This window comes from Leptinotarsa decemlineata, unplaced genomic scaffold (assembly GCF_025532065.1).
Source record: "Leptinotarsa decemlineata unplaced genomic scaffold, Ldec_3_MD MMD2_tig00003192_RagTag_RagTag, whole genome shotgun sequence".
Classification (NCBI taxonomy): Eukaryota; Metazoa; Arthropoda; class Insecta; order Coleoptera; family Chrysomelidae; genus Leptinotarsa; species Leptinotarsa decemlineata.
This window is the reverse complement of record NW_027412582.1, coordinates 3,774,773-3,789,315: the sequence shown is the minus strand read 5'-3', so window position 1 is coordinate 3,789,315 and position 14,543 is coordinate 3,774,773. Positions and strand designations below refer to the sequence as shown.

The window sequence follows — 14,543 nt, the reverse complement described above, 5'->3', positions numbered from 1 at the left end:
ATCATGCAGAAAAGTACTTTAAGGCACAAACTGGAAGAAAAATCTTCTCAAAACAACTGATAGTTGTACGTTTGTCAATCAGAAATGTGTTCTTTCAATAATAAAGTATAAATTGTTTGAATTACTTTGTTCTTTGCTTGCTAAAAAATGACAATATCATCATGAAAAATGAGAAATAAAACAATGTTTTTTTACCAATTTTAAGTAATGTTACTGCCGTTTAGTCCTATAAGAACATTTTCAAACGAATACTGTATTCGTTTGAATATGTTCTCTTAGGACGAAACTGCAGTAACGTTAGTTACGAATACAAGTGGTAAGGTGTGGTCAAAAGAGAGTGGGTCTATTCGACCCTACACCGCAACCCGGAAGAGTTTATTGTGGCTCAAACAAATTTATCTCTCTTAAAAATATAACACTTTCAATGAAATTTGTTTATGTGTGCAATTCAAGTATAATCATTTAGTTATATTTGTTTTTGTGTTTATAATGTTAAAAAAAACATATAGAAAGTATTATCTCTCGTTTTTCAATTACATATATGTTTAAAAAATGGCGTGGAACAGTTCCTTGTGGGACATCGTACTGAACTTTACCTGGATTACCCGTAATTCACTCTATAAGTGAAATGGTTTTTTTATCACATTATGTACCATGCTTTTGATGAATTATGGTTCACTGTATCAGGAGCTTTGGTCAAATCGAGAAATATACACATAGTTGGTATTGAATGTTAGTAGTCAAATAGCATATGGTATTTTTATTAATTAATTTGTCCTTAATTCAAACTGTCAAGATTAAAAAAATTATTCATATAACAGTTGGGTTGAAATGTTCGTAGGCTAACATAGAAAAAAAATTGATAAAATTTGATTTCATTATTCAATATAGTTGTCTTCGAGGGCGACATTAAGATTGAAGCGGTCATACAATTTTTCGATACCATTTTTATAGTGAGATTTGTCTTTAGCCTCAAAATAGGCCTCAGTTTCAACGATTACTTCTTCATTGGCGTTAAATTTCTCTCCAGCGAACGTTTTCTTGAAGTCTGAGAACAAAAAGAGTTGCTGTGGCCCAGATCTGAAGAATACGATGGATGCTGAAGCAATTCGAAACCTAATTCATGCAATTTTGCCACAACTTTCATTGATTCGTGACATGGTGCATTGTCTTGATGAAACGGCACTCTCTTTTTCTTCAAACGGAGCCGATTTTCCACTATTTCGTCATTCAAACGCTCCAATAAGCTATATATAATAGTCGCTGCTGATAGTTTTTTCTCTATTTAAGATAGCAATGAATATAATATCATGCGCATCCCTAAATACTGATGCCATAATCATTTCAGCCAACTGTTGCGTCTTTGTACGCTTTGGAGTCGGTTCACCACGTGCAATCCACTGAGATGAAGATCGTTTTTCGGGGTTTTCAGGTGTAACAGCTTCGAATACTGCTCAGAATAATCATCTCACTGTTGTTTTTGGTCGATTGTCAGCTCGCGCGGCACCCACTTTGAACAGAGCTTTCACATACCCAAATATTGATGCACGATATGTCCAACACGTTCCTTTGATTTCCTCTGAGCCTCACCAATTTCGATCAACTTCACTTTTTAAGTTCATCAAAAATTATTTTATGGACTTTTCTGATGTTTTCGTCGGTAACAGCTTCTCCGGGTCGTCCACTGTGTGCATCGTCCTCGGTGCTCATTTCACCTCGTTTAAACTTACGGTTGGTTTTTCTGGTGTAAAGTCCAAATAATGTTTATCAAGCGAAGCCTTGGCTTCAACAGTATTTTTTTTCGCCACATAGCAATGCTCTATTAACCCACGAAAATCCATGTCATCCATTTTCTTCAAACTAACAAAAATTACTTCACTCAACATGTTCTATCCCACAAAGTAAAAGTCCGGCAGCTGCAAAATTTGTACACGTCTTTTGAAGGTTAGGGTTAACTAAAAATCAGTGCTAATTTAAAATTCAATGTATGATAGTGCAATGAAATTATTAAATTGACCAAAATAATGTTAAGAATATTAAGAGTTGTTAGCAACTATATGATCTAATTTTTTTTCTATCATTGTTTTGATAGTTAATAAGTATATAAGTTTATTTTTATAATTATTTTCTTTCACTCACTGTATAATTTTTGGGACGGGTGGAAGATAGCGATAGCCTTTGGCCAATCCTTCATCTTTTATATATGTATGGATTCACTACTAGTATCGCCATCTGTGTGTTAGCCGTTAACCTACGAAGTTTTCAGCCCTTCTAGTAATTCCTGATTTCAATATTTTTTCGAAAACTGTTGGAGTAACAAGCCTAAACAACGAGTACGTTGATGTTACACATCTACTCGTCACAAAAAAATTCATAGTGAGGGAAAGATTTTTATAAATACTTGGAAAAAACGTTTTTCCTATTTCTATTTTTTCTGGAAGTTTCTTCAATATAAATAAAACAAGTTCGTTCTTTTATTAAAAATACTGTTCGAAGTTTTTCCAATAAACACCGGTTTCCTGTTATCATAATTAGTAGACACCACTATTAATTACAATCAGTTTTAGGCAATATGTGTTTTTTATGGTATGCAAATAAAAATTTCATGTCTTAATTTTAATAATTTGTATGCTCTTAATATAAATAAATAAAAAACTAATTTTAGTTTGAATAAACATCACCCTAAATCAAATATTTCATCTTACGCGGTGAATACGGAATACAGTAGACAACCCCAGTTATCCAAATCAATTGGAACCGACGTTAGTCCGGATAATTCAAATATTCGAATAATTTTGGCCAATAGAAAAGGCAAAAACCCCGAAAAGGTTTGAGTGACTAAAAAAATGACCAATATAGTAATTATTAGTAGGTATATTATTTAGCGAGAGAGAAATGTCGTCATTATTCGTTAAGATGGCTACACACACACCTGCAAGCTTGTCCAGCATGCTTGTTCAATCATTTTGTACAAGCACGCGTGAATGTCTGTAGGGAAATGTGGTGCAAGTTTTGTACAAGCAGCTTGAGGATTGGTTTGATTTTAATTATGGATTCTTGAATTAGGCGCGCTTGCGCAAGCAAAACGGGACGTGTGTACCCAAGACTTTCAAGTTTGCACAAGTTGGCGTAGGTTGTATGTAGGTAGTAGTTGAGTTTTCGTCATGAGTAGTGATCTCAAAAAGGCTAATCGTGAATGACTGGAAGATTTTATTTGAGAATACCAAAATCATTCATGTCTTTGGCATGTTAAATCCAAAGATTATCATAACAAAGCAAAGAGAGATGCAGCATACAATATATTAGTAGAAAAATATAAGTTAATTGATGCTAATGCTGATAAGAATACAGTTGTTAAAAAGATAAACTCCTTCCGCACTAATTATAGAAGAGAAAAGAAAAAAAGTTGAAGATGCGGATCACTCTGGAATGGGTACAGATGAACGTTATGAGCCCACACCTTGGTACTACCACCTGTTTCACTTTATACGAAATCAAGAAACACCTAGAAAATCAGTATCTAACTTGAATGAGACAGAGGTGACTTTTTTTATAAATATAAGTAGTAAGTCTATATCTTATAGTAGATTTTATATATTTGCTAAATATTATTTTCAGGAAGAAATTGAAGCCCAATCAGATGAAAATTCTCAAGAAAATTTAGATCTACCGATTCAGGATGATGAGTCAACTACACATGATACTGATAGTCAAACAAATGAGGCCACACAATCTACCCCAAGAAAAAGCACCATATCCCGAAACGCAAAAATGACAAATGTGATACTGTGTTAGAAGCAATTGAATCTCATTTTAAAAAACCTAAGATAAAAGGAGATAGATATATGATATTTTTGGGAAAAACGTCGCTCTGAAAATGAGAGACGTGACAAATAATCGTCAGAGATTGTTAGCAGAAAAAATAATTAACGACACATTATTCATGGCAGAAATGGGTCAGTTCACTCCGTCCCATGATATTCGTGGTGAAACTAACAATACATTTATAGATTGTTCCACAACTCAAAATTTCAATACTGTAATGAATCTGAAGCCGGCCCTGACCGGTGTCCCAGTCAGCCAACGCATGACGCATACCGCGAAAACTCCGGATGGGTCCCGAAATCCGCAGAGGGATCCGGAACGTTCGTTGACAATATAAAAACGTCGCTCTTCGTCCCGTGGAGCGGTCTGTACCAAGAAAGCGAATCGAGCGGTTAACAAACGGTGAAGATAAATTAAGCATTAGTTACTGAGTGGTGTAAATAAATTAGTTGTGATAGTGAAGTATTGTTAAAATAAATTTGTTTAAGACAGTTAATTCTTTAATTCGTTACAATTGGTGATCAGAAGTGGATTTTCAAAATAAATTTGTGAGCGCTTGGTGGACAATTTTTGTATTACAGTGAAATTGACTATAAAACTTTCGCACTTTCGCGCAGATAGACTGGTGATTCATTGTGTTTCGCGAAGCGGACAGTACCGGACGACGGAAATATAAACTGATAGACCTTTCTCGCGAAAAATAGATTTGTGAAAATAAATAAGTGTTTCGGACTCCATTAAATAAGTGGACATATTCAGTTTTGAGTAAAATAGACAGTAAGAGATAAAATGTGTTCAAGAAAAGTGCGCCTATTGGACTTGAAAGTCGCCGAGTTGAAGCAAGAATTGGAGGAGAGAGAACTAGATTCTTCCGGAAAAAAATCAGTACTCCAGAAGAGACTATGGAACAACTTGATTGAATCAGAAGAAGATCCCGAAACATATTTATTCGAAGTTTCTGGGGGTGATTGGAGTTCAATAATAATAATGAGCAAACTCGATGGACTTCAACAAAATTCGGTAAGTCTGGAGGAGAAGCTTCTGGAAAATTCGAAGAGCTTGAAGGAAGAACTTCTAGAAAATGCAGAAGGCTTGAAGAAAGAGCTTTGTAGTGTGGCAAGCCTACTCGAAGAAAGGATAGGAACCATCGAGACAGAGATAGACAAAATCAGAGAGGAAATCAAAGGGGAGATCAAAGATGAAATCGGAGCAGAAATGAAGAAAATGGAAAAAAAGTTAGGCAATGAAATCAAAGGCGAATTCGAGGCAGAAATCAGCAATATGAAAAAAACAATTAGCAAGTTGCAAAACCAAATTGTTAATTCTGCCCACCCCACAGAAACGGTTACTGAAAACTCAATTCCGGAACTGAAAGATGTCAAACTCAGTTCTGAACCAGGAAAGCTCTCCATGAAGCCGCCCCAGTTCGACGGAAAAACTCCTTGGGCAAATTACCGCCGACAATTTGAAGCTGCGGCCAGAGCGAATGGATGGAATGCAGGAGAAAAGGCGGTAGCATTAACATTGGCGTTGCGTGGAGAAGCAACGAATATCCTGCAAAACCTCACGGCCCAGGAACAGGAAGACTATGATCAACTTGTAAAGCATCTTGAACTGCGGTATGGACAGGCCCACCTAGAGCACGTTTACCATTCACAGCTCAAGAATCGCTGTCAGAAATCAGGAGAATCTCTACAGGAGTTTGAAGCCGACATAGCTCGATTGGTCCGTCTGGCATATCCTGCTACACCCGAAAATGTAATGGAGCGGTTAGCAGTTCAAGCATTCTTGGATGGACTTCGCGACCAAGAAACGAGACAGGCCTTGACGCTAGCTCATCCCAAACATCTCGTGGATGCACTGGCAAGCGCTCTGGAGTTTGAGGCTGCAAAACAATCCTGCAAGAGCCAGAGCAAAGTTCGAGCTATGGAGGAAGATGGACAAGGTTCTGCTGATATTGAGGCCACTATTAGAAAGGCGATAAAAGGAGTTTTGTCTGAAAGAAAACAAATAAGATGCCGGAACCGTGGGAAAATTGGGCATGTGCGTAGCAAATGTCCAAGCATTCAAAAAACCAACACCAAATCAAAAAAACTAGAGGGGGTCGATGAGAAGGGGCAATCGTCGACCTGTACCCAGCAAGCCCCCGTAAAAAACGCATATGTTGCCGTTCTCCAACGACAAGACAAAGGTGTTTTCGTAGACGGCCTCATCAACAACGAGCCTTGCACCATGCTGCTAGATACAGGTGCGACGAGAACCATTCTCGGGCCAACCTGTGCCAAAACACCGGCAAAAATTGAACCGTCAAGCTGGAAGTTACGCACTGCAACAGGGGAGCCAGCCAATGTACTTGGAGAACTGCCAATTAAATTGGTGTTGGGTAGCACAAAATTGAAACATCGTGCATTGGTGGCGGACATCGAGGACGATGCGATCATTGGAATGGACATAATGAATTCCAGAGGGTTCGAGCTGAATTTTCAAGACGGCGTCCTACGTGTCGGCGGAGAAGAGCTGGTGCTTCATGGAAGAAGCGAAGAGATGATTAGAGTCCTGTTGGCCGAAGACGTGTGCGTACCTGAGAGGGCTGAAACCATACTAGAGGCTCGCTTGGACGGTGATGCGAGCAGCGGGAATGTGGTAATGTTCGAGCCCAAGATACATGACGAGAAAATTGGACGAGGAATCGCACTGAATAAGACCCTGTTGCGTGTTGATAAAGTTGTGCCGGTCAGGGTCATGAATGTCAACTACTTTCCCGTGACCCTGAAGAAGGGAACAATGCTGGGGCACTGTTCGTCCATTTCCTCCGTCATACGGAGTGTACGCAGTTTAGTTAGCCAAGCCAACAACTTGCCTAAAGAGTTGGAGAAGTTAATTGACATTTCCTCCAAAGACATACCATCAACTCACCGATCTAAATTGAGGGAGTTAGTCAAGAGGTACCAGGAAATCTTCGATATTGGAGAAGGAAAAGGCGGCAGAACGAATGTGGTTCAGCATAGAATCGACACTGGGAATGCCCGACCAATCCGGCAATCGGCTAGAAGACTCCCTCTTGCCAAGAGAGAAGAGGCACACAAGATAGTCAGCGATATGGGAAAAGAAGGAGTCATCGAACCTTCTGACAGCCCCTGGTCTTCCCCAGTCGTGTTAGTGAAGAAGAAGGACGGCTCGACAAGGTTCTGTGTGGATTATCGCCAACTAAATCACGTGACAAAGAAAAACAGCTACCCTCTTCCAAGAATCGACGACACTCTAGACACCCTAACCGGCTCCACAATTTTCTCGACCTTGGATTTGAAGAGTGGATATTGGCAAGTTGAATTGGCCCCAGAAGATCGAGAAAAGACAGCTTTTACCATCGGCTCAGGATTGTGGCAGTTCACGGTTATGCCATTCGGGCTTTGTAATGCTCCAGCGACCTTCGAGAGATTGATGGAGACGGTTCTCAAAGGGCTCTCATGGAAGACGTGTCTAGTGTATCTCGACGATATAATCGTGGTCGGAAAATCTTTCGACGATCATTTGAAAAATCTGGAGGAGGTGTTCATGCGTCTGAGGAGTTCTGGATTAAAACTAAGTCCCAAGAAATGCCATCTGTTCCAGAAAGAAGTCCGTTACCTTGGCCACGTTGTCTCTGGGGAAAGAGTGGCGGTAGACGAACAAAAGATTAAAGCAGTTAAGGACTGGCCCATTCCAAAAGACATACATCAGCTTCGGAGCATCCTTGGTTTATGCACCTACTACCGCCGATATGTGCTGGGGTTTGCCAACATAACCAAACAATTGACTCGCCTCACAGAAGGGCAGATCCAGTTCCAGTGGTCTAAGGAATGCCAAGACTCATTCAAGAAGCTGAAAAGAGCTTTGATCAACGCTCCCGTTTTGAGCTATCCCTTACCTGACGGAAAGTTCATTTTGGATACGGATGCCAGCAACGTGGGACTTGGAGCAGTTCTTTCTCAAATTCAGGATGGACAGGAGAAAGTTATTGGCTACTTCAGCAAAACGCTCAGTAAACCAGAGCGTAATTACTGTGTCACCAGGCAAGAGCTGTTGGCCGTAGTCAAAGGTGTAGAGCATTTCTACAAATACGTGTATGGAAGACGATTTCTGTTGAGAACGGACCATGCAGCTCTCAAATGGCTTCTGCGGTTCAAAAATCCCGAGGGCCAAGTAGCGCGCTGGATTGAGAGATTACAAGAATTTGACTTCGAAATAGAACATCGAGCTGGGACTAGCCATAAAAACGCAGACGGAGACCTTGCCCCGATGACTGCTCACATTGTCGACGAGCAGAAGAGAAGGAGGCAGTTATTTGTAGAACTACAGCTGTAGACGACAACTGGGAGGATGATAAGATCAAGGAAGACCAAGAGAAATACCCAGATCTTGGTTTAGTCATCGAATGGAAGAAAAGTAATCGAAGACCATCGTGGCAGGAGGTAGCAGGTTATTCGCCAGTGGTCAAGTCCTACTGGGCACAATGGAACTCCCTTACCTTGGAAAACGGGGTTCTGAAGAGGGTGTTGGAGTCTGAAGACGGTGCAGAAGAAAGGCACCAGACAGTGGTACCCAGGAGCAGACGACGGGAGGTGCTCAAAGAAATCCATGATGGAGTCACTGGAGGACATCTGGGAGTAACGAAGACCCTCCAGAAAGTAAGACAACGGTTTTACTGGGTTAATTGTCAAGCCGACGTCAAGGACTGGTGCAGAAAGTGTGCTGTATGCGCTGCCAGTAACGGACCTAGGATACGCCCGAAAGCTCCAATGCGCCAGTATAACGTGGGTAGTCCTTTCGAGAGAATCGCCATCGATATCGCCGGCCCGTTCCCAGAGTCCCACCATGGGAACAAATACATTCTGGTAGCCATGGACTACTTCAGCAAGTGGGCAGAAGCCTATGCCCTGCCCAACCAGGAAGCCTTTACCCTCGCTGACGTCCTGGTAAAGGAATGGATATGTCGATTCGGTGTCCCATTGGAGCTGCATTCGGACCAGGGCAGAAATTTTGAGTCCAACCTGTTCCAAGAAATATGTAAACTGTTGGACATTCGAAAGACCAGAACCACAGCCTTACATCCACAGTCCGATGGAATGGTGGAACGAATGAATAGGACTATAAACCGCCACTTGTCCAAGGTAGTCTCTGACCATCAAAGAGACTGGGACCAATACCTCCACCTGTTCCTGCTGGCTTATCGTTCGGCAGTGCACGAGTCAACCGGCCAAACCCCTGCCAGTATTATAATGGGACGAGAGCTGCGGCTTCCTTGCGACCTAAAATTTGGGATGCCTCCAGAACAAGACACTGCGGGGGAAGACTATGTCAGCAAGCTTCGGCAGAGAATGGACGACATTCATGAACGAGTCCGTCGTGAACATCCGGAGTGCCAGCGATAGGATGAAGGAGGCCTATGACATCAAGGCGAATGCTGGAGGATTCGAAATCGGCGACCTAGTTTGGCTGTACAATCCTAAGCGCCGCCGTGGTTTATCACCGAAGTTGCGGAACTCGTGGGAAGGTCCGTACAAAATCATGAAAAAGATTAACGACCTCGTCTACCGAATCCATAAGCCACCTCGAGGAAAGCCTAGGGTCGTCCATTTTAATAGACTGGCTCCTTATGCTGGAAATCACGACCAAGTTCGCGCCCTCAGACCACCAGAGGATGAAATGACGTTCCAGCAATTCATATCCTTATACTCGAACGGACAGAAGGTCGTACAGGGGGTAACTCGAGAAGAGCCACGAGACCTTTTCAAGGTTCCAGTTGATTGCGCACTGCGTGGCAAAGGATCTCCAAATGTCCAAGGGCATCGCTGTGGTATTCAACAAGAAATTCGGTCAGCTTCAAACATTACGAGAACAGAATCCAGAAGTCGGAGGAGTGCTACAGTTGAAGAAGGGTCAGAGAAACATCTTCTACTTGGTGACCAAAAAGCATTCTCGAGACAAACCGTCCTATGAAGATGTCTGGAGGAGTCTTACTAGACTGAAGGAGACGATGCTCGACCAGAATCTCGTGGAGTTGGCGATCCCGAAATTAGCCTCTGGGCTCGACAGGCTGGACTGGAGAATTGTGAGAAGCATGTTGGAAACGATCTTCAGATCCAGCGGCATCCAGATTTTGGTGTGTGGTAACCATCTTCCACGACCGAGCATAAAGACTGTGGAGTGTTACTTCCATCGAACTTCACAGTGCAAATATGGAGAGTTTTGCTGGTATCGACACACGCCAAGGATGACATTTCGGGGCGAAACGTCTTTAAGGAGGGGGCAATGTAATGAATCTGAAGCCGGCCCTGACCGGTGTCCCAGTCAGCCAACGCATGACGCATACCGCGAAAACTCCGGATGGGTCCCGAAATCCGCAGAGGGATCCGGAACGTTCGTTGACAATATAAAAACGTCGCTCTTCGTCCCGTGGAGCGGTCTGTACCAAGAAAGCGAATCGAGCGGTTAACAAACGGTGAAGATAAATTAAGCGTTAGTTACTGAGTGGTGTAAATAAATTAGTTGTGATAGTGAAGTATTGTTAAAATAAATTTGTTTAAGACAGTTAATTCTTTAATTCGTTACAATACTAATTACTCCAATTTCCCTTCAACCTTCCCTCAATCTCATGTACATTATGAAACCCTTTCTCCAGTAACCACCAATGACAATTCCAATCAGTCTATCACGTCCTATATTTCAAATTTTAGTGATGTCTAATGTTATTTTTTAACAGTTTATTATATTCAACATGTACCTACTTTTTGTATGTCTCTTCGTTGAAATATTAATAAATAACTGGGTTAAAATAATTCTATTACTCACCTTCAAATACCTGCTTCTTAGCATACTTTCAACACTACCTCTATTTTAATCAAGCATGCAGTTGTGTGTGTAGCCACTTTTGGAGTAAAGTTTGTCGAGTCAAGCTGAAGGCGAACGCCACAGTGAAGTGAAAATGAGATGTGTTATTGCAAAACTCATTGTATCCGTTTAAAAAAAAAATGAGAATCGATGGAATTAATGAAGACTAAAGGATATTAACTCAAAAGGATATAATGATTTTTGCATTGACACGCATCGAAAAATATATATTCACATAATATTAGGTTGTTTCAAAATTTCATGTCTTAATTTAAGTAATTTGCATGCTCTCAATATAAGTATTTAAAAAACAACTTTTAGTTTGAATAAACATCAACCTAAGTCAAATATTTCATCTTACGCGGAGAGTACGGAATACAGTAGACAACCCCAGTTATCCAAATCAATTGGAACCGACGTTAGTCCGGTTAATCAAATATTAGAATAATTAAATTTGGCCAATAGAAAAGGCATATTAAAAAAACATCGAAAAGGTTTGAGTGACTAAAAAAATTACTAATATAGTATTTTTAATCATATATTATTTCACGAGAGAGAAATGGCGCCATCACTTGTCAGAATAATAGAATAGAATTTTATTGTTTCATTCAAATACATAGATATAATAAATAATAATAATAGGTCTTTATTCCCATAATGATATAATAAATAAATGTGAACATATGATATAGTTTAATTTACTTATATAGATATAATTTCTCTGTACAGTAATACAAGGCACCACGATGTGTGTAATTACACAATCTGAACAAACAAATATTACAAAACAATAATACAAATTACTGCAGAGCAAGCTCGTGTGTGTAAATATGTCTCTAGTGCAACGTTTATGAGTGTTATGTGTCGCGCAATACAGGACTACTTATGTAGGTATACTCAGACATAATTATTTGCGACAGAATTTAAGAAAAAAGATGAGGGGTAGAGATGTGTCACTAGATAGTAGTTGAATATGAAGTATATGAGTTTGAATATGTGAATACAACTTTTTATTGTATTGGATGATATAACACTTGCAACAACTGATTGGAATTCACAGCGATCCACGGAGTTATTTTTGATTTGAAGGAATTGAGAAACTTAATATCCCTAATTGATTTATCTACAATATTGTACAATTTTTAACCGAGATAATTAAAACTGTATCTCGTCAACTTATAGTTAAAAGATGAAACTTGTATATTTCCATTAGACACATCTCTAGTTGTCACACCATCGTAAGATAATGCATCAGAATAAAGTTTAAAGAGTCAAGCTGAAGGAGAACGCTTTTCAATAGTCCTACAAAAATACAATTTTATTACTGTAGATATTAAAAGTCAAACTCCAGCAAAGTGAAAGTGAAGCGTGGCATTGCAAAACTTGCTGTATCCGTTTTTGAAAAAAAAAGAGAATCCATGGAGTTAGTTAATGAAGAAGCGAGGATATTGACTAAAAAGGATATAATTATTTTTGCATTGACACGCTTTGAAAAATACTTATTTACATATATTATTGGCTTGTTTCAAAAGATTTGTCCGTTTTTATGAGTTTACTTCAAACTGTAATATTTCTGTGAATACTTATTCAATTTAATCAACATGAGGGTCATTTGAATTAGTGCCCTTTTTGCCAACGTAACACAAGTCAATTAATTCCGTCAGCATTAAAATTATATGCTCGGGATTCGATGACGTCGAAGAAGGCCGTTTTTGCCTGGTCCTGAGTGGCGAAAATTCTACTGGTGAGAAAATTATCGAAGTGCTTGAAAAGATGGCTGGCGAGAGGTCTGGGTGAGGCAGAACTTCGACGCTCAATTTGTTTAATTTTCGAACGGTGATTTTTGAAACGTGCAAACCAGTGCCGGCTGCTACTGACGCAATTTCTGGTACATTTCCTCGATTTCCCCACAACAGGACTCTGCTGAGATGGTTTGGCCGGTTACAGAAAGTTATACTTAATCACACCAGCCGCTGACCACCATACAGTAACCACGGTTCCTTTGGTGGGTTTTTCTGTTGTCCAAAAAAGGGCTCTCTTTGTTGCGCAAAACCAAAGAAGAACAGACCTTGAAACGTTGACACTTTTCAAGCTTTTTAATAAATTTTAAACCATTAAAAACCGTATGGTGGCTGGCACCCAGTTCTTCCGCCATCCCACGTACCGTTTGTTATGGGTCAATCTTCACCAGGATCCTCAAATCCTCGTTCTGGATTACTGTAGGTCGACCACTTCGGGTCTTATCTTCGAGGATAAAAATCTCTAACAAAGTTTTGCATACCATCGTCAAACAGTGGGGTTATTAACACTATCGTAGGGAAAAATTGACCAAAAGTCGGTTAACGACATTCTATAAAATCTGAAAAGAGTCAAAAAATTTGAAAAAAGAATAAACACCATCAGTATAGAGTACAAAATTCTCCATCGATCAGTATATACCACGACACAGACAGTATTATTAATATTTATTGAGATATGGAGGCACAAAACCACATGACATTAAAAAGGATATAACTTTTGAAACAACCCAATAGCACAGTATATAAGTATACTGTGCCAATAGGTTTGTTCTGGTTCTACGAAATTCAGATTCTAGGATATCAGGATCATGCGCAGTAGATATAGAGCGTTCTGGTTTTTCGAGGATTGATGAATCCTCTGTTCTGGTTTCGACTGCGAAATGATCCTAAACTGTTTTGAACCGTCCCGAATCGTTCTTACTCTCGAGGCTGAACTGTTGAGAACTGTTCCCGTTGCTTATGCGCATTCATGTGGAAATTTGTTTGAGCTATTTTCTAAGATGTTTTTTTCATTTATTTGATTCAAACTTACACAAGAGACTCCCTTCTCTTGTCTAAGGATTTAAATAATTGATGATTGAGGTTAGATAGCCTTTGAACTGACTACAAGAATACGCTACATAACGAATGTTTGGAATACAAACTCAGTAGAGAAAGGTGTTTTATGTATAATTCCGTGTTCATATAAAAGTATTTGTTTCGAAAGAATTTCTCAATGTTTACATTAAAGTAGCTGTTTCAGGAAGGCTTTTTTTCCAGTTTGTGTCTAAAAGTTACTTCTTTGCATGATCTACACGTCCGTGTATACAGTTACTACTTTTGAAATTGATTGCTTCCTTCCTTTATTTGGAAGATTCCTACTTTTTCTTTTGTATCAATATGGAGTAGTAGAAAGTCAAAAACGTCCTTTCCCAAAAATCAATCACTCCTAAAATTATAATTTTTACATATACGATAGGTGGCACAGTGGTCTCCTCAAAATGAGTTCTGGTTTACCTCAGTGTCCGAGACTATTTCGGACTGTTTGAGATCTTTTGCTTGTACGCATCATGTCTTGCGCAGTTTCCAAACAGTTTCGGATGTTAGATCTACAAAATGTGTACTGTTTGAACATTTCGGTGTCAGTAAATGTTGTACAAGTTGAGAGAGAGATATAGGTTTGTTCTCGTTCTAATGTCAGAAACTGTTTAGAAACTGCGCAAGACATTGATGCGTACAAGTAAAAAATCTCAAACAGTCCGAAATAGTCTCGGACATTTGGTTAAACCAGAACGCATTTTGAGGAGACCACTGTGCCACCTATCGCATATATGAAGAGATGAAGACGAGAAAATACTGTTGATCATGTCCATTTTGTTATGTCTGTAGCGTATCCTTGTAGTCCAAATGTTATATAACCTTAATCATCAATTATTTAAATTAAATAAATGAAAAAAACATACTAGAAAATAGCCCAAACAAATGTCCACCTGAATGCGCATGAGCAACGGGAAGAGCTCCCAACAATTCAGTCTCTAGAGCAAGAACGATTCGGGACGGTTCGCGGCA

General features: G+C 39.7%; 2 protein-coding genes across 3 annotated transcripts in view; both read left to right on the top strand.

Moving 5' to 3' along the window:
- The window catches only part of LOC141483160 (uncharacterized), a 519,459-nt gene that overhangs the window by 15,089 nt on the left and 489,827 nt on the right, over positions 1-14,543 (top strand). The window lies entirely within an intron of this gene.
- Positions 135-8,175, top strand: LOC111512843 (uncharacterized). Its single transcript, XM_023169009.2, has 2 exons — positions 135-3,540; positions 3,619-8,175. The coding sequence occupies exon 2, from the start codon at positions 4,615-4,617 to the stop codon at positions 8,167-8,169; it is 3,555 nt and encodes a 1,184-aa protein (XP_023024777.2). The 5' UTR covers positions 135-3,540; positions 3,619-4,614; the 3' UTR covers positions 8,170-8,175.

Excerpts from the sequence above, each read along its gene's own strand:
- LOC111512843 (XM_023169009.2), top strand. The coding sequence starts at position 4,615 with ATGTGTTCAAGAAAAGTGCGCCTATTGGACTTGAAAGTCGCCGAGTTG.